This window comes from Falco peregrinus, chromosome 4 (assembly GCF_023634155.1).
Source record: "Falco peregrinus isolate bFalPer1 chromosome 4, bFalPer1.pri, whole genome shotgun sequence".
Classification (NCBI taxonomy): domain Eukaryota; kingdom Metazoa; phylum Chordata; class Aves; order Falconiformes; family Falconidae; genus Falco; species Falco peregrinus.
In genome coordinates, this window is record NC_073724.1 from 103,751,602 (window position 1) to 103,770,972 (window position 19,371).

The 19,371-nt window shown below is 40.1% G+C and overlaps 1 protein-coding gene across 1 annotated transcript in view; it reads right to left on the reverse strand.

The window, feature by feature from the left end:
- Positions 1-551: 551 nt before the first annotated feature.
- Positions 552-19,371, reverse strand: part of DDX10 (DEAD-box helicase 10) — a 192,200-nt gene continuing 173,380 nt past the window's right edge. The window contains exons 17-18 of the mRNA XM_055802318.1: positions 15,103-15,236; positions 552-1,250 (exon numbers count right to left, since the gene is read on the reverse strand). Of these exons, the coding sequence (XP_055658293.1) occupies positions 1,049-1,250; positions 15,103-15,236 (336 nt within the window). The 3' untranslated portion in view covers positions 552-1,048. The remainder of the gene's footprint in view (positions 1,251-15,102; positions 15,237-19,371) is intronic.

The following is a 19,371-nucleotide window of genomic DNA, read 5'->3' on the forward strand; positions in this document are numbered from 1 at the left end:
CATTTGGGTGCAAGCAAGAGAAGAAAATCTACTTATACAACAAAGAATTTGGTATTGTATTAATATTTCATTTTGCTTCGGAGAGAATACCCGGTTCTTCCCTGCCCCAAGAAACGACTCACATAGCCTATGTCTTACTGCTGTTCATCAAGGCACAGTGGTTATCAGTGAGCATGCACAAAACCTGCAACAAATAACCACGGTTTGATGGGATGAAACTTGTAAATATGCTCAACAATAAATTATTTTTCCTCATTGTAACAAAAATCTTCATAATAACAGAATTCCTCATCATAACAAAAAAAAAGGCGCTCACTTCCAGCTCTAAGTCTGCAACAAAACCTACCTTGTGACCAATTTTAACAGGCAGCGTATTGCTCTACCTTTCTGTGCCATCACTGTGTTCTAATTCACATGGGATTCAAATGCAAGATTCAGTTTTAGCTTCTTAAAGGGGTTTTCTGAATTGCCCAACACCAGTGACAGAATAGGAATGATAACTGGAGGATAAATAAATGCTTTTCTAACAAAGCTGAAAGAGACACCAAAAGTTTACACCAAGGCTTCAGTAATTTTTATTAAAATATTTTTAAAATATGTGCATGATACACAGAAGAAGAAATGCAGTTTATTTTTAAGTAATATGATTTGAACTGCCAACAGTATTTCTTCTTTCATAATTTTAGTACACACACCTTTAAAATAACAAACCTGACAGAGTCAAGACAGGAGCATTCCGTTTTTATCTAAAGCAAGATTAAAATAAAAAAAGATAATTGCTTCAAAACTTGGGAGATTTTAATTTATGAACGAGTAACTGCAAAATGACATCTGGGGATTTAGGTTGGAAAGTTCATTTAGAAAGCCTTATAAATCAACCTAAATATTGTCTATAATCTATGAGGCAATCTAAGGCAATCCCATTGCACATGGAACTCATTTATCTACGTCCACTGGTACCCAGCTGCCCAGATGCCAAATTAATTTTGTGTAGACTCCTGACAAAATTGTGGAGATGTCCCAGAAAAGAAAACGTGCAGAAAAATAATTAGCTGTGACTGCTGAGCAGACGTAGTACAAGCTCCTCATCCTCTGCCAGAGAAAGCCCAGTATCTAATGGCAAACAGGGGTCCTCCTCCTCCTCCTCCTCTTGGCTGAATTTCGTCTTCTTTCTTTTCCGCGGCATTTCTTCTGCTGCAGTACTATTGTTATAGCTTCTTTTCTTTTTTCCACTCCTCTCCTCAACTTCACTGCAGAAACAAATCAATTAGTCTTTTTAACAACTGTGGTAATCAATATAATCATGTAATCAAACAATTCATTTTAAACAAGGCAAATTTATGTCAAGATAAGTGCAAACAAAATTACAATTCAGAAGGGCAAAGCAATAGAAGCCGATGAACTCTGAATGTCTAAATTAGAACTGCTTTTAGGCCGAGGTGATGGTGGATGTTCTGCTGTCTTAATTGATTACAGTATATCAAGATATTGCTATCAGTCTTATCTAATTATTTGCTGCCTTATAGACTGACTGACAACTTGACAAAACTGATTTAGTGATGTGTCGGTGGACCTTTACATGCATTCAAGATCCTGTCTAAAATAAATATTGGACAAAAATAAAAACACCAGAACTCATTTCATTGGCGAATCCTACATTTAATACAGTTTTGATCTCAGTCTATGTAATTCAAGCCACTCTTTCCCCTTCTTTCAGAAGCTTTCCTTGGGAGATATTAACCACCTCTTTGCCATGAGAGAAAGAGGAAAAACCCAAGCCGGTTATTTTCCCTGGTGAATTCCTATTTCTTCTGCTGATTTGGATGAATAGCGTTTTGCAGCCTTCAATCTGGATGAAACAGCTGCGTATCTGTTTCAATACTTCGACTTCTGTCACATGGCCACATGACAGCAACAGGAGGAAAGCCCAAGGTTTTCACATATCTTCATGTGTTTTTTGTCCATTAACAGAAAATTTGCTATAAATCACCTTATCTAAGATTAAAATAATCTAATTAACAAAATCTGATATAATATCCATGTACCAGGTTATAGGGAGCTGGTTGTCCTAAGCTGTAGGGTAGAATTCATACCAAAATGAGTAAAATGCAACCCCTCTCACCCCAAACCACTCCGTCCAAAGAAGTTAACTGAAACAAAATGGCATTCTCAGTTTTTCACATTTGTATTTTAAGGAATATGACAAAAACGGAAAATGTTTTTTCTAAAACAGGTTGCTAAATTCAGATTTTCAGTTAAAATCTGGCAAATTTCTACCCAGAAAATTTGATTAACTTTAAAAAAATAGACGTATCAACAACAACAAAAAAAAATGCTTGAATTGTTATAATTGCTTGAATGTAAACATAATGTTTGCGAAATGTTTCATTCAGAAATACTGTTTAGAGACTTAACAGCTAGGAACAGCAGTTATAACAAACAGCTCAAACGGGGCACTACTGTCCTTTGAAGACAGCACAGGGATGCAATGCCCACTTCAAACCACCACCAGCTGCCCACCTTGCTTTTCCATTAATAGGACTATTTACCAGCCTGTGAAACACTGGTTTCACCACTCATTGGAAACCAGCCTAACCCAAACATTAACCCCCAAATGTAGCAGTTTACAAAGAAGTTCCTGAATGCTGGCTGAGAGGGATCGGCAGCGCAATGCTTCCTCCTCTTCCTGGCTTACACATGGTGCTTTCTGGCTGCCTCTCCATCGAGACGAAGGAATAGCGTAAGATCTGATGGCCTTGCCCTGGACTGCAAACGTGCGACCTGCTTCCCTCTCTCATCCATCCCACCTTTCATAGAATAACAATGCCAACTCCCGCCTGCTTACTACAGCACAGAGAGAGGAGGGAAATCCTATGAGAAACACCTTGCATTCCCACAACTGAAACAAATCTAACACCCTGCCTTTATATTGTCCTTCTCCACCTATCCTAAAGAAACACTGTAAAGCAACCAGATCTAACGAGAGATGTCCCTGCCCATGGCAGGAGAGTTGGACTAGATCTTTAAAGGTCCCTTCCAACCCAAACCATTCTATGATTCTATGAAGAGCTGATGACTGTGCAGCAAATACTTTTCCTAAAATGGGATGTTTCAAAGGATACAGCAACTTTGACTGCTTTCAGCTGTCATTTGCATGGGGGTGGCATTTTCATTTCTTACCAATGCTTATTCTATTCCTTTCCTGGGGAAAGATCTAGTTATCTCTGTAGTGCTTAAGATAGTCCATAAATGCTGAAGCTATACTGGTGGTATATGAAAATATGCTAAAGGACTAAGACTTCTCACTGTTCCAAGTGGCCAGTGTGGGTCTGGGCTGGAGTTCCATGGTGTTCACTTTGATCAGGACAGAGTATAGGGGTTCACTTTAAAAAGTAAAACTAAACCTCCTTAAGTAAAAACGTTTTAGCTTGTTTGCAAAAGGGCCAATTATTTCCAGCATTCAAAGGGATTCTGAAGCCCTGTTTGCATTCATAATTGACTAACGCTTCATCTAGGACATTAGTTCAAAAGATCTTTGCAAATAAAACAATGCAGAAATCTCACAAGTTAGGAAATAGCAGACCTTAAATACCAAAAATTATATTAATTTTTGGCGTTTCAGGGGCCCATAGGCCTACATGTCTGTAAGGTATAGCATTTAAATACAAAATGCATTTAGAAGAAACTGTGAGATTTCTAATTTTTTCCACAAACAAAAAGCACATCAACACAATTATGATTAACTTTCATCATAAGCTTTGTGGGAAGATTATGCTGAGTCAAGCTGTTTCTTATTATTACTGAGGGATCATGGTGCTTGATTAAGTACTAAAGATGTATCTACATGTTAGCAGGTATATTTTCACACTAATTTCACCCCTACTGGGCTGTAAGCTGGAGCGTGAATAAGGAGGAACATATAACGCAGGAAGCAGGAGCAAAGCCATCGAGCAATGAAGAGAACTAAAGGTTTGTGTTCTCATGATGCACAAAAAGTAGAAGTAAAACAGTATTTGATAAAGGCAATTAGGAAGGAAAGCAGACAGTGATGTGGAGCAGCTAAGATGTTCGTAATTTTGAGATGCAGAGAGAAGACAGACAGTGCCTGTCCATAGAATGGTTTGGGTTGGTAGGGACCTTTAAAGATCAGCTAGTCCCACACCCAACCCTGGCCCTGCAGGATGGATTTTTACCAGCAACGGCTTGGGTGGCGTAGAGAAGGGCTGTACTGCTCTGCAAGAGCAGTCAGACACATAGCTTTTAAGAAGGATGAAAGAGTCAATTTTAAAAGGAAGCTGAAAAATAACCAGGAGAAATATCTGGCATCGTGATGCCAAGGGGCATCCTGTACTCCATCTGGGTGCTTCTCCTTAGCTGTTTGGACAGAAGGCTCTTTGGAGGAGATATAATATGTATAATTCTCAGGTATGCATGTAAAAGGACTGACTGTGAAAGCAGCTATATGGGGATGACTTCTGCACTTAACCATCAAATGAATCGGTCTCTTTTGACCAAAGGCCTGTCAGTCCACCCTGCAGAGCCCATCTTATCATTGGTCACTTTCCATGGGCATAAATAGCCCCTTATTCCTCCCAAACTGATACACTACCAGCTGCATCCACAAATAGCCAAAACAAAATAAAGTTGTTCTAAGGGGAAGTGTTTTCTAACAGAACAACACAGTTAGAAAGCAACTCCACAATTCAGATGGAAACCAAAGCCAGCGTGGTTTTTTTGTCTTCTATTTATAACACCTAGAAAGCAGCATATGCAGCTGGACTATAATTCCTTCCTTTTACCATCTGGTGCAATCTAGCTTTTCAGCTGCCTGAGTGACCTGTGCAGTCTGAAGCTGCCTGATGGAAGGATTTACTGGGACTGGGCTGTGTTTACACAGGCGAGAAGGTACCAACAGCCAACTTATCAACAGGCTCAGTAATTTCTGTGGTCACTGTTTGCACAGCTGTAACAGCGAAGGAAGATACTACTGTTTGATACGTACTGTTTATTACTCAAACACTAAAGCATGGTTTATGAATCCTGTCCCTTAAATAAATGCCAGCATATATGAATGGCATCTGGGAAACAGGGGATCTAACTATGACCCTGATAGCTACACAACACAAAACTCTAATTTAACTACTCAAAAATAATTTCACAAGTATGTTTTGAGGCAATACTGAGAAGACAGAAAACTTTTAATTGCTATTATTTAACTTGTTTCTGGGCTTCACAGTATGTCTTAAAACCTAAATACAGCTTGTTAAGTGCTTGAGAGTCAGTCATTTGAAATGTGCAGCCACACAGCCAAGCTGCTGTTGTTCAAAAAGCGTGGTACTACCATGACATCTCTAGACAGGCTCTGCTTCAGTTAACATTTATCAGAGCTTGCTTTGGAGCCTAGGTTTACCATCACTGCTCTGGAAACAAACTGCCCTTGCCACTGAATTGCAGGCCATGAGTCAAGTTTCCAGGCTGCAATATAGCACACACAAGCTCTTTCCCAAAGAAACGTACAGGAATAATGAATGAATCTGTTAATAAAATACAGTTCAGAAAAGTTAGGAACAATTTATACCATAAATATTGGCATTTTGCTAATCAAACATGCTGTGCCACAAACCTTTTTCCATGTAATAAATTTTAATTCACAAGGCCATGGCAGCAATCCTAATGAAGATTAATTACTGCAGTGCCTTCCATAAAGCCCAGTGCAGCTTCTTTCTTACTTGCTGTCAGAATGCTACAGCATATAGAAATGGTAATGAAAATATATTGTGTTGTGTTATTTCCTGGATTTGAACAGGCTGGGCCGATGGGCCGAGGCCAGTGGTGTGAGGTTCAACCAGGCTCAGTGCCGGGCCCTGCCCGTGGGTCACACCAGCCCCAGGCAGCGCTACAGGCTGGGGCAGGGGGCTGGGAACTGCCCGGTGGGAAAGGGCCTGGGGGTGCTGGCTGACAGCCGGCTGGGCATGAGCCCCCAGTGTGCCCAGGTGGCCAAGGGGCCAGCAGCGTCCTGGCTGGTGTCAGAAACAGTGTGGCCAGCAGGGCCAGGGCAGTGACCGCCCCCTGTACCGGGCACTGGTGAGGCCGCACCTCGAACCCTGGGTTCAGTGTCGGGCCCCTCGCTGCAGGAGGGACGTCGAGGGGCTGGAGCGTGTCCAGGGAAGGGCAGCGGGGCTGGGGAAGGGGCTGGGGCACAAGTCCTGTGAGGAGCAGCTGAGGGAGCTGGGGGTGTTCAGCCTGGAGAGGAGGAGGCTGAGGGGAGACCTTATCGCTCTCTACAGCTGCCTGAAAGGGGGGTGTAGGCAGCTGGGAGTTGACCTCTTCTCCCAAGTAACAAGGGACAGGACAAGAGGAAATGGCCTGAAGTTGCACTAGGGGAGGTTTAGATTGGATATTAGGAAAAATCTCCACCAAAAGGTTGCCAAGCATTGCAACAGGCTGCCCAGGGAGGTGGTTGAGTCACCATCCCTGGAGGCATTTAAAAGTCATAGATGTGGTGCTTAGGGAGGTGGTTTAGTGGTGGACTTGGCAGTGCTGGGTTAACAATTGGACCTGATGATCTTAGCGGTCTTTTCCAATCTAAATGATTCTATGATTCCCTTACTGGCCATTCCACTGATGTAAATCAGCTCTAAAACTAGATTTATAAAAAACAATTGCAGGAAAAGGGATGAATAATCTACTTGTAATGAAATACCAGTGTAATAGTACTAAAAGCAAAAGACAAGTCCATCTTTTTATCATTTATTAAAGCTGAAGTACCATAACATGGAAGAAGAAGAAAAAAAAATATTTAAATGAAAACCAGACCAGCAAGATGTCGCAGCACTCTCCAAACTATCAAGCTGCAGCAAGGTCTTTTACCATCTCATACCAACATACTCTTCATGCCAGTCCCTCTGCTGCCTTCTCCTTGTTTCACCTCATCCAGGGCCCACTCTGTCATCTCTTGCTTCCTCCTGGGCTGCTCTCCCTTCATTGGCTCTCAACCCCTTAACAGAACCAGCCACAGCTGCACCTTATCTACATCGGCCAACCCACCGCCCCTGAAGCCAGCCCACAGCTGTATATTATCAATGATAATTAACCCAGTTTCATTCTGCTACAGCAAGACAGCATGCTTAATACTTCTTATTATTGCATGGGAAGAATAGAGAAGATATGACAGAAAAAAGTACTCCAGCCAACCATCAACATCTCTGTTCCGCTCTGAAGTCACCTTTACTTTCTAAAGGCTCTAGCAGACAAGTGGCAGTGGACTCAAATCAGATGTCTGAAGCTGTAACAGAACTTTTCCCTGTTCCCATCACAGACATTGCTGACCATAAAGCAGCAGCATCTGACTCAGCCCTGAACCACCAGAGTTTCTGTTCAGTGTATCTGCCCTAAGCAATTTCATCTTATCTTTATATACCAGTCTGAAAACTCAGATCATTCAGGAGTTGGTTCTCATATCACTGCTCTGGGTTGGAACTGCTCTAGCTAGAGGTCACCGTGGCTTCAATAAAACCATTTTAATTTGCTGTACGTCCCTCTGTCAAAGGCTTAACCTCCTCTGAAATGTGCTGCTGCCTTTGGAGATGCTGCTAACCACCTACCTAACTGTTGCATATATATTCATGCCTCCTCAGCTTCATCTGACACTGACATTCTTCAGATCCATTGTTCTCCTTTTCTTTTCTATGACCACTATCATTCTCCAATTGTTGACAGTTAATTTATGAATTGAGTTTTCAGTTAATACTCAACCCATGCCTCCTCCATTCATGCAAACACTTGCTGATGGCTTACTACATGTTGGGGTTTTTTTGAAAAGGTAATTTCTGTAGCTGACAAGTTTATGGAAACCACAGGGGATCTAGTCTGACCTGCAGAGCATAGGTTACCAAATTTCACTAGAAAATTCTACCATCAGGTACATTTCATATAGTGAGCTAGAGTTTAACTCTTATAAAGACTTCCACAGCATAGGAATATCATCACATCTCTATCAACACCAATCCCATATCTCAACGTCCAATTTTGAAGCTAAACACCATGATCAAGCCCTTAAACTGAGACCTTTTACAATATTAAGTTCTGGCCTTCACAAAGTCACTCATATAACCTGAATAAAACACATTAGAGGGAGCACCATGATTTGCACATTAATCATCTCAAAAGACAATGTGATGTCAACAACATCAAGGATCACATAAAACTTAGTAGGTCAGCATCAGCACCCTGGTATAAGAAGAAGGTATAAGAAACTGCAATTTGCCCCCTGTCAGCTGGTGACTGGCCATAAAATCACAAAAAAACAGTACCAAAATTAAGACATTTCTCCTTTCTCCTCATGTCCAAGACCTTTTCCATGCTGATCTAAGAGTTAATGTGATCAGTCGCACCTATTAAAGCTTTAAAGAAGGTAACAATGAGGTCAATCGTAACTTTGTTCCTCCTCAACATTTTTATTTAAGGACGCTGAGGGATTAGAAAAAGATCAGAAACTCAGTTTGACTGCAAAAGGAATATTTAAGAAATCTAGCTGCTTTTCTTCTACCCTATTTGATACACTTAAATTTTTCACCTCATTAACAATTTCCATTGATAGCCTTAAACCAAATATGATGAATGTTGCTAGATATACAAAAATTAATATCGTATTACATGCTTGCAGTCATTAATTACCCTGCTTGTAGAGGTATGGCTGGAAGGGAATTTTATTCATAGGCAAATTTAATTCATGAATTGTAGAGCTCCCAAAATTTAAAATGGGGAGGGTGGGGGCACAGATAGGGAGAAAAGATTAGCAATGTTTTTTACTTCTTAAACATGGACAGATGGTCTATTTTTAAAGACTGTTGAAAGAAGATACCCTAGGTCTCAGATACTTGCTTTGAATTATCCCTTTTAGAAGCACTTTTTCCCCCTTAAAGCAAGTAGCAGCTACTGTAGCCCAACATATTTCTATTTTAATCCAACACTTTGAGCAAAAACTCTGAATTTTGGAAATATAAAACAGAACAGAGTTCTATTTTCTGATCTCAAAGCCTAATTTCACTGTGTGTTACTACTTGTTTTTGTTGAAATCATTAGGTCAGTACTTCCCAGCCCCAAGAACAAGTCATCACACAGTTAGGCACAGCTCTACGAGAGCTGCAGAAGGCATCAGCATTGATTTAACAGAAACCCCTCCTTCCCACTGCCAGCAAGGTTGTTCTCATATTTACTCTTCTTGATCCACCAGGTCCCCATCATCCTCCCTCCTCCTTTTCATGCATACATCCCCTGCACCTCTTTCCTTCCTCATGCAAGGTCAAAACCACTTCTCCATGGCCATATGCTCACCACGAGCCTCTTCTGCTACCATGTTCCATTACCCATAGGCTTACTGGTCATTCAATTTCTCTTGCTTTTCTTGATTTCCTCTTTTTCCAGCCCTAAATTAATATCCTTCACTGCATCTTTCTTTTTCAGTTGTGCCTCTACTTCACAAAAACCTCCTACAGGGTGCTCAGAGCACCTCACAAGTCTCCAGACATACCTATATTGAGCCTCAAAGCTAACTTCAGAGCCAGAGAACAGACCACTACACTTTTCATTCACACACACCTAAAAGAAATGCGGCTTCATCAACACTCCCCACTAGAAACTGTCCTTGGCCTCTCCTACTGCACCAAATACACTGGGACATTGCCCAGAAGAGCTCTCGTTGGCACCATCCAAAGTCACAGCAGTTGTGGACAATACAAACCACCATGTCCAGTACTTAAGCCTGCACCCTGGCCAAATCCATTTAGCCTGTAAAGACATGACTGATGTTCCCTAGGCTGGCCCAAGCCAGCATGGGATTAACTGCCACATGCTGCGCTGCACACTGGAGCCATCAATGGCTCTTAATTCTGACACACTCCCTTCAGGCACTCCTAGAAATGTCATTTTGTCCTGAACGCTGTCATCTTCCAAATCTATGTATAGGCATGCTGTTGCCCACTGCTCTTGCCCTTGTGAGCATCCCAGAGTTTTTCACTCTCCTCTTCCTTCTGCTACCTGTCCTAGCTGCTCTCACCACTCACATCAATTAAATTACTATTCTTAGCAATGACTGACAAATCCACTCCCAGCCTGTGCCTGGCTATAATATAATACAATACCGGTGTCTCTGCTATCTGCTTCTGGAAATCACTGCCGATTATAAACTCAAAATTGTGGTCTTTGATGTTGCAGGTTTATCTGTAGTACTTCGGAGCAGTGCCTAAACTTATGTAGCCTCTTCTAGAAAGCTCTGAATGTCAGGACTAGCTAGGCTGTTTGAAACTGCTCTTTGGGTCCTTGTTAACTCCTGTTCAGCTTAAATGCTGGAGAAGAACTTGAAGCAATTTGACTCACTTTCCAAATTTCAGTCCTCTTGCCTTCTTAAGAAAGGCTGAAAACATCTACTATTCCTTACCCCAGTCCTCCAGCAAACACAAACAAGACAGAAATGCAGGAAAGTATTCAGTTAATTTGTGTAAAGATGGAAAATTTTACAAAAACATTTTTAAACCTCCTTGGAGGAAGATAAGGACCTTTTCTATTATTAAAAAGTGAACCAAAAGTCAGGGCAAACAACTGAGACCAGTACTGTGTCCTGAAGCTGACAGAAGCTGGTTACGAAGCTTCAAGCTATGGCAGTTCTTGAGACATTTGTTACCCCAAGAATGTCTTGCTCCTAGCCAGGGAAAGCTTAATCCCCCAAACCGAGACCAAAAAAGTGACCCAGACAGATTATAACCCCTAGAGCACTAAATGGACAGGACAGATTTGCACAAACCTTTTACTTAAGGAAGCAAAACCAAATTGCAACTTTGTAGTCATAAAATGAATGCCAAAAAATGTAACTGTGTAAGTCATCAGGGTTTGCATGGCAAGAATGTGCCAAAATTACATGTGAAAACAGTAACAAAATTTACATTGGAATTGTTCCTTTGCCAGACCACCTTTTAAAGAACTGAATAATGCTGAGATATTAAATGGCCATCCATTATATTTTCAAGTATACAGAACATCTGAAATCTCTATATTAACTTAAAGAAATTATAATATAAAATGTCCTTTATTTCATGAGCCTTAGCGTCTCCTAGTCAAAATCCGAAATAGAGTTTTTAAACAAATTAGCTTCCACACATGGCTAAGTCCCAAAGACCAAATGAAATCCAACCTTCCAAATACATGATCCTTAGCCAGGCTCAAGGCAAAAATCACTTTTTAAAAAAAATTAATTGGTAAAACTTCCTGGATTTTAAGCTGTATTTGAATTACACAGATACAATGTAGATAGAGTACGATGGAAAAGGTTCTAATGTTGCACTTTGTTCTAAACGCACCTCCAAACATTATCCAAACAGCACACTGAAAGTACACTTGGTAAATCAAAACCTGCAAGCCTTAATACATGGCAGAAAAAACAATTTGTATCTCAGCTCCAGTTGAATCAGGTACATATATAGTGTATTTTTTTGTGCCCAAAGTTACTCTCTTCAGTACAGATTAAATTCAAGACTAATCTCCTTAGGATAACTGAAATACTGTAGAAAACAAAGTTCCAAGACGACACTCCCTGAAAAAGTAACTCAAGTAAGAACAAGTCCAATAAACTGGAAAACCAAAAAGGATTAAACTGTGTCTATGTGGTTATCAAATTTACATGTCTAAACCTGGCATACTGAAAACACGAAAAATATTTTTAAAAATCAGTTACCACATGTGATTAGTTGTAGTTTCAAAGGCAAAGACAGACCACCCAATGGACCCTCTGGGTGACTGAATTTTATTCCCAGGCACGTGTCACTGCCACGACCTTAGGGCAAGTTACTATGTGACTCAACATTCCTGCCTACAAAAATCATACCGACTTCTTTTTTTAAGTGTTTTTGAGTTTTGCCGAGGAAAATACTTCGTCAGAAATTATTACTATGGTCCTGTTTCCCTTTTTGAATGTTCTTTCTTTTCCAACCTACTTTGCAGGAAGGGGAAATGACCAAGACCCTAGACCTTCTTCGAATCTTAGCTCTCCTTGAGAGCAGACACTCTGACTCCAGGGGGTCAGATCAGCCATCGATTCCAAAAAATTCTGCACTGATTACCACTGCCAAAAGGATCTGTCCATCTCTGTCAACTTTTATTCTTAAAGCTTAGCTAATCTGGAGTCTAGCTGACATCTTTGGAAAAAGGATCAATACAAAAAGTGATGAATGAATACATAAAAAAAGACAGAAGTGACATCCCCTAGATAAATGGTTACTTAATGATACTGAAAGTATCATTATTAAGTACTTATGCTACAAAACATTGTATTGTCAAGATAACTAAGCCTAGCTAAGGCTACAAGTTGAAATAAAGCAAAATCTTGTTTAAGAAATGTGACACTAAAATACTACCTTTTTGCTACAGGAAGTATGCAACGATTTAGCAATAATGAGAAAATGCCTAAGGTAATCAAATATTTAATAGGTAGTACTGTGACACTAGGTTTTCTTACACTCAGTTGCTGGTAACATTCTCCCACCAGTTCAGCTGTCCACCAGCTTAACGGATTCCAGGAATCTGTCCTTCAGTAGCAACATACACACCAATGAACAAGGCAAGTGTTACTCAATGTCCAACCGCATACCAAAGCTTTACTTCAGACTTTCTCAATCAACTCTTGGGTTTCCCCCTTCCAAGAAACAAACTACCCATAACCGTCAAGATTCACTCTCTACTTTGTTACCTGCAGCAACACGTTACTACAGAAGTCAACTCAGAAGTTGCCCTCAAAGGCAAAATGACAGAACATGCACTGCTATGGTCCCAGATGGAGAAGCGTGAGTATCCTGAAATACTTCTCTTGGCACCTCCATTAATGTCCTATGCAAATGCAGAATTGCTAAACACACTTTTCTTCTGGTCCTTGTCTCATAGCATTAGACCAAACAGAGATGGCCCTTTCCAACAAGATGGGATTTTACATGATCCTCTAGCTCAAATCACTGTCTTAGGTCCAGGTTTTACTCATTAGAATCTCATATATTAGAAAGACAATATTAACCATGTTATTGATGTTACCCGGGAGAAACTGAGAATAGTTTCATTGTACTAACCTGGTTCCACTACAAGCAATACACGAATACCACTAGAGGATGCATTTATCAAATATGGACAGAAATATTTCAACATTACCAACATGTGAAAAACAACCTAAAAATCCTCTTACATAGCCCTCCCCAACAAATACCAAGTCTTAAACTTCATTAAAAGAGAACTTCTTTAACAAATTCTACTGCTTCCCTCATCAAAAGCTGATGGGTAGAGTCAAGTAGTCATATGTACAAAAGGAACTGGATGAATCTTGTTTATGAATGATGGGTCTCATTTTCTGCTTGGTTTTAGGAAGCTGTATTTACATTTTACACAGCTTTTTAATTCATTTTACATGGAGTGGAGATACTCAGTCAGCTTGGGGAAGTGAAAAACCAGAAGAAACTATAATTGACTTAGTTACCTTCTTTCTCCCCCTTGCACAAAGAAGGGACAATTTACTGCTGCTCAGAAAAAGCAATGCATTTCCCCTATCCTTGTCAGTTCTATTGACCAACACACTGGTGAATAGGCTACATGGAACATGGTTACCAATCTGCTAACTTAGGGCTATCCAGTCCTTAAATCCATGTCCCAACACCCAGTCCTACATACTGCCCCTACAATGTGCAGTGACATGGAGCTAGGGATAATCTAACCACCAGGATTTAGCTGTTTCTGATATGAAATGCAAGAGATTTATGAACCTAGACATCCAGAAGAAAGAAAAATAAAGATCTATACTCCCATTTAAGTGTCAAGGTCACGTTTCTGAATCTGTTACATGACAGGCTGTTTATCAGAAACACACCAATGGAATTCTTGTTGCAGTGAAGCAAATGACAAAAACCACACAGGACGTCGTATGATATCCCTCTGTCATCCTGCACTATGTGCTGAAGAATTGCAGTATGTTGCCATCAATTACAGATCCCCATCCCCACCCCGTGCTTTTCTGTTAATCTACAGGAAACAAAATCTTCTGGTTTATATAATTAAAAACACTGTTTTAAATTAAGAAAAGTTTAACACTGTTAATTTTATTATATATTTACTTCTAACTCAGATTCCACTCCGTTTGTAGTGTTGAAGAGCCTGAGTAACACTGAATCATAAAACTTAGCAAGCTTCACCATGCACAAATATAACATAGCACAGGTATGGAGGGCTCATTCAAACCCTCAGATGACTTCAACATTTCTCCTTTCAGACAGAACCTGTAATGTGACAGTAGAGAAATGCATTTCTGAAACTGTATTTGGTATGTGCGGCAAATTTTTGGTAGCAAGGGAGCTACAGGGGTGGCTTCCATGAGAAGCTGCTAGAAGCTTCCCCCATGTCCAATGGAGCCACTGCCAGCCGGCTCCTGGCAGGGCCTGTGGCCCCGTGGGGGAGACCCCGCACCAGGGCTGGGCAGGGGGGGTGAGGACCCTCCCCTGAGGGGCAGGACAGAAAATGGGGAGCAAAGCCAAGCCCAGGAGGGGTGGAGGGGTGGGGAGAAGGTGTTTTAAGATTTGGTTTTATTTCTCATTATCCTATTCTGATTTGATTGGTAATTAATTAATTTTCCCCCAAGTCGAGCCTGTTTTGCCTATGACATTAATCAGTGAGCCATCTCTCCCTGCCCTTATCCCAACCCAGGGGCCCTCTGTTTTATTTTCTCTCCTGTCCAGCTTTGGAGGGGGAATGACAGGGCAACTTTGGCGGGTACATGGCATCCAGCCTGCATCAACCCACCACAGAAACACGTGAAAACTCCAGGGTCAATGTTTTTGCACGTGAAACAGTCTCACTGAGATGCCTTCAACAATGACTCAAAAATCTTTCTCATACAGCTTCAGAAGAGAAAATAATAGCCTTTAGCAAAGATTTCTGTTCAGCACCTACCTAACAAACAAATGTACACCAAGTCTCGGGAGCAAGAGGATGAGTGTAAAATGAGTTCCTAACATCTAAACAAAGCATTTTCTAGAAACCATTAACATTTCCAAATGAACGTGGAAGATGTGTACATACCTATAGCTGTCCTCGCTTTCTGAATCCTGCTCTTCATCAGAATCTCTGTATTTATCTGGATCAGGAAGAGCACTTGGATCAAACTCTTCTTCACTTCCACTGTGAGCAAGAAAGGCAACTGTCTCCTCTTCAGCCTGCCAAGTGACAAATGGAGAGTTACAAGATAAACAAACAAGTCCATGTGACTCGCCACAAACCTCTTAATAGGGAGGCCACAACAAAAACCACCACCCTCAACTGCAGTCAAAGGCCACCGCTATTGTAGCCAGCAAAACAGAATCATTTCTTTCATTATTAATGCCCTCCTCCAAGGCTGTTTGTTAAAGGTTGAAGAATTTACATTGAAAGTCCACCTTCCCAATATCATCATCTCAAATCTACCAAATCTGAGAGATCTGGGCAGCAACTAATCAACAGTCATCTGAGAGTAAGTGTTTAAGTAACATAAAGCTTTACTGTCTCACAGAAACACACTGGCAAAGAGATACGAGCTTGTGGACACATTAATCACTGCTGTAAGTTGTATTTCATGAAATACTCTGATTTAAAACTCATCTGGGTGTCCTTGCAGTTCAAAAGTGAAATGCTGCTTAAGCTGAATTAACTGCTCTAAGGGAGTCTCAGCCATCTACCACAAGTGATGCATGTTCTTCAGACTTCCTCCCAGACCCTCCTCATCCCTCCTCTCTGGGGCTCAGCTTCCCTCTGTCCCTGCAGCATGTCTTGGGATGACATTAGGGAGTCTCCCCAGGGTGTGGGAACGCCTCACTAATTCCTTAACAAACATGGGATAGAAGATGCTGCTACATAAAAGTCTTGGATAATATAATAAAGCTGACTGCTTTTGCAGATACGGGTTCTGCTCCATGCAGTCCCGAACTGATGGCACCACTTTTGTAAATTTTTGCTAACAGGCATGAAGTTGGACTAGGGGATGCCTATGCAATTGTATATGTACACAAAAATGCAAACAAAAAGCTTACAGGCATTTCTAAGCAACATGAACCCAGGTCCATACCTATTTATGCTGAAAAGCAAAAACAAATGCAAAGAAACTTCAATTAAAGATATCACTACCTTTTGTTTATATATCTAATCAGCATGCACACAGCTGAGTTTCCAGAACAGTACTAATTTAAATGATCATTCATTCTACAAATAATTTCTTATCATTAAATATTTAAAGCTCAATTTTGTTCTGATTTTTCACCATTTCCATCCATCACCATGTTTTAAAAGAACACTGTCTTTATGTGCACAAACCTCACCATAAAAAAAACCTAATTAAAACAAAAACTGCACCAAAGCTCCCTTTTGTATCTGCATATAGAGTGAGTGAAAGGAAATGAGCTGGCGAAGGGTAACATTAGTCAGCACTGCAAGAGTCTCTTATTGCTTGTCCAGAGACACTTCTGCAGCACACTGAAAGCAAGCAAAAGAACGGGCTAAAAGCCAGATCTGCAATCAGAAGGCAGAAGAAAAACATATTAAACACACATTTTGTTCTTAACTGATTTGAAATACCAGTAAAGGTAATTCTATAGCTGGGTGTATGCAATCACTGGAAGCATCATCAGACGCAGCAGCACTGTAAAGTGCCCAAGGTAACATAACCACTAACTGAAAAGCAGTTACCAGGAACTTCCAATGCTATTTCACAGTAATGGTTATTTCATTTTTGTGGGGTTTTTAAAGAATTTTTTGCTTACAAAAAATATATTCTAGCTCATCTTTTAGTACAATATTAGCATTACTGATTCAACAGAAAACAGAAAAAGGTCACCTTTTTGTTAATGAATTTCCACATATGAGAAGCATTCTTCATTAAATTATAGTACGTTTAAATTTCTTTAAACATTAAATATTTGCTCTTTACTTGTATTGAAAGAATAGGTGCAATGGGAGGGAGAACCGGTGCATATCCATCATATATTTAAAAGAGAGAATTCTTATTCAAAGCTGTTTATGGAACAAAGTATTTTTTAATATGTATGTGTGGCACTATGCAACAGAGTTCTTAATACTAACATTTAATGGCAGTTATCTTTTCAAACTTGGGCTGTTCATTCATATTCTCAGTTACGTCAGTAAAATGTTGAGATTTCATTGTTTCCTAAGTTTTGTCATTTATATATGCACATACAAGACAATTACACAGAGATCAAACCTTTGTTTTCATTACACATTCATAATCATTTTTTCCAGCAGAAAATCTGCAGAGTTGTGTTCAAGGTAATGCTTACTATAACAAAAGAAATAATTGGTAGCAACGCCTTTCTAATTCCTCAGGAATCATGAGGACATATTTCTTGTATCACCAGTTACATAGTCATTAAAATATTTGTATGACCCTGAAACTGTTAAGAACTTGAACATGAACATTTATCATCCACAGCTGAACAACAGAATCTCATTATTTTTCCCCCTCTTGCTTCAAGTGTCTATCAGCGAGTCAGGAAGATGAAATCTTGTGACTTAACTTTACATTACTCACCACAAGAGCTGGAGAAAAAAAGTGAAGTCATAGTTCCTGGAAAAGTTCTCCAGAAACAAAGAGGATGCAATGTACAGACTCAGGATTCAATCCTTCCTAAGGCAACTGCTATCACAGAAGAGATTAACTGAAGAACACATTTTGACCACCTGTACTTTATGCCTAAAGTCAGTGACAATGTGCTTTGGAATGTGTATTTATTACAAAGTTCAACTGTGGAAGGAAACCCATTCAGACATCAAATCAGGCTGGTCAGGAGAACAGAAATCAGTGGAAATCACCTTGCTATTTTAATTCAGCTCTGGGGTGACAAGCCACCTCTTGTTTTATACCAGGTTGCCCCCTGTATTTTGCAGTCTAGTTCCACAGAAACTTTGCACAAAGACTTTCAGTTTGAACATGGCACTGAGATGAAAATATTTCGGCATTTGCATAGTCTCCCTCTGCAGCATGAAGAAATTCTTCTTATGCAAACTCAACATTTTAGAAAAATTCAGCAAAATTTCTGTCCTGAAGGTTTTGGAAACCTCATTGCCTTCAACCTTCCACGCTGTACCAAGTCGACAATGATCACACTCTACCTTACTGTAGTCATTTTGGAAACACGCACCAGATGAGGCAAACAGGACAGGTTCCTCTAGAGCTTTTGCCCTGCTTCTCAACAGAATACCTTCAATTCAACTTCTAGTTGTCTTTGTAACAAGGCATAACGACAATGTACTCTCTTTGTAAAGGCTGGATGGCTGGCGGAGCTCAGGTAAATGTGTCAGGCAGGCTTAAGAGAAACTTAAAATGAAGAAACTGATGTACCTTTTTAAGAAAACAGAGACTCAAGGAACTCAAATGTTCAAACTAGCAGAATGATGTTTCCTTTCTACCAGGCATTAAGCACTTAGGTGAAAATAATCTATTACCATCAGATAAAAAGGGAGAACTGAAAAAAACATACCATGAAAACCTGCACAGGTACAGAAAGTGTTGTGTTTTCCAAGATTTAATTTATAGAATACATATTTGTTATGGTATTTATATCTAATTTACTAAGGGTTTTTTATACAATTAAATTGTCTGGAGTTGCAATTTTTAAGTTCAACCCTTTAAGCAATTTATCAGCTCCTAGCATCCAGGTGGAGGGGGGAGAAATAATTGTTTAGGCACCATCAGTTCTGTTCATAGTACTTTATAAAGGACAGTGGGGCAATTATTTCTGACGAGCTAAAACCAACACCTTTAAGGTTTGTTTAGAAGTTGATCAGACTTGATTTGAATCCATCAACAGCCATGCTTGAACAACATTCAGTTCCTTTCGAATGATGCCACCCTTTAGCTTTTGCTAATAATATGGCCTCTCCCAGTAAGTGCTGTTTGTGATTTTAGTGCTAAGAAACTGGAAGCATTAAATACTGCTAGGAGGTTACCCTACACACATACACCACTGTTAAAAATTCAGCACATTACAGTTTGTATAAAAAGATACTTCAAAATATAATGCCTTTCATGATCTGACAGCATTCTGAATTTTATTAATTTTCTTCTTTTTGACAGTTATTTTTCAGGTAAAAATGGGAGCTCATGCTGCATCATGTTTATGAAGGAACATATTCACCAGAGAGGTTTTGTAGCATTCCCTTTAAAACGTCTTACCCTGGATTCACCTGATTGCCTCGCAGTTTGTGTTTGTGGGGGTTTTTTTTAAATAGCTTGTACCCCAACCCACAATACTGTGTCCCCAGCTGATACATGGTTGCTCTGATTTTTCATCATCTACACTGCCC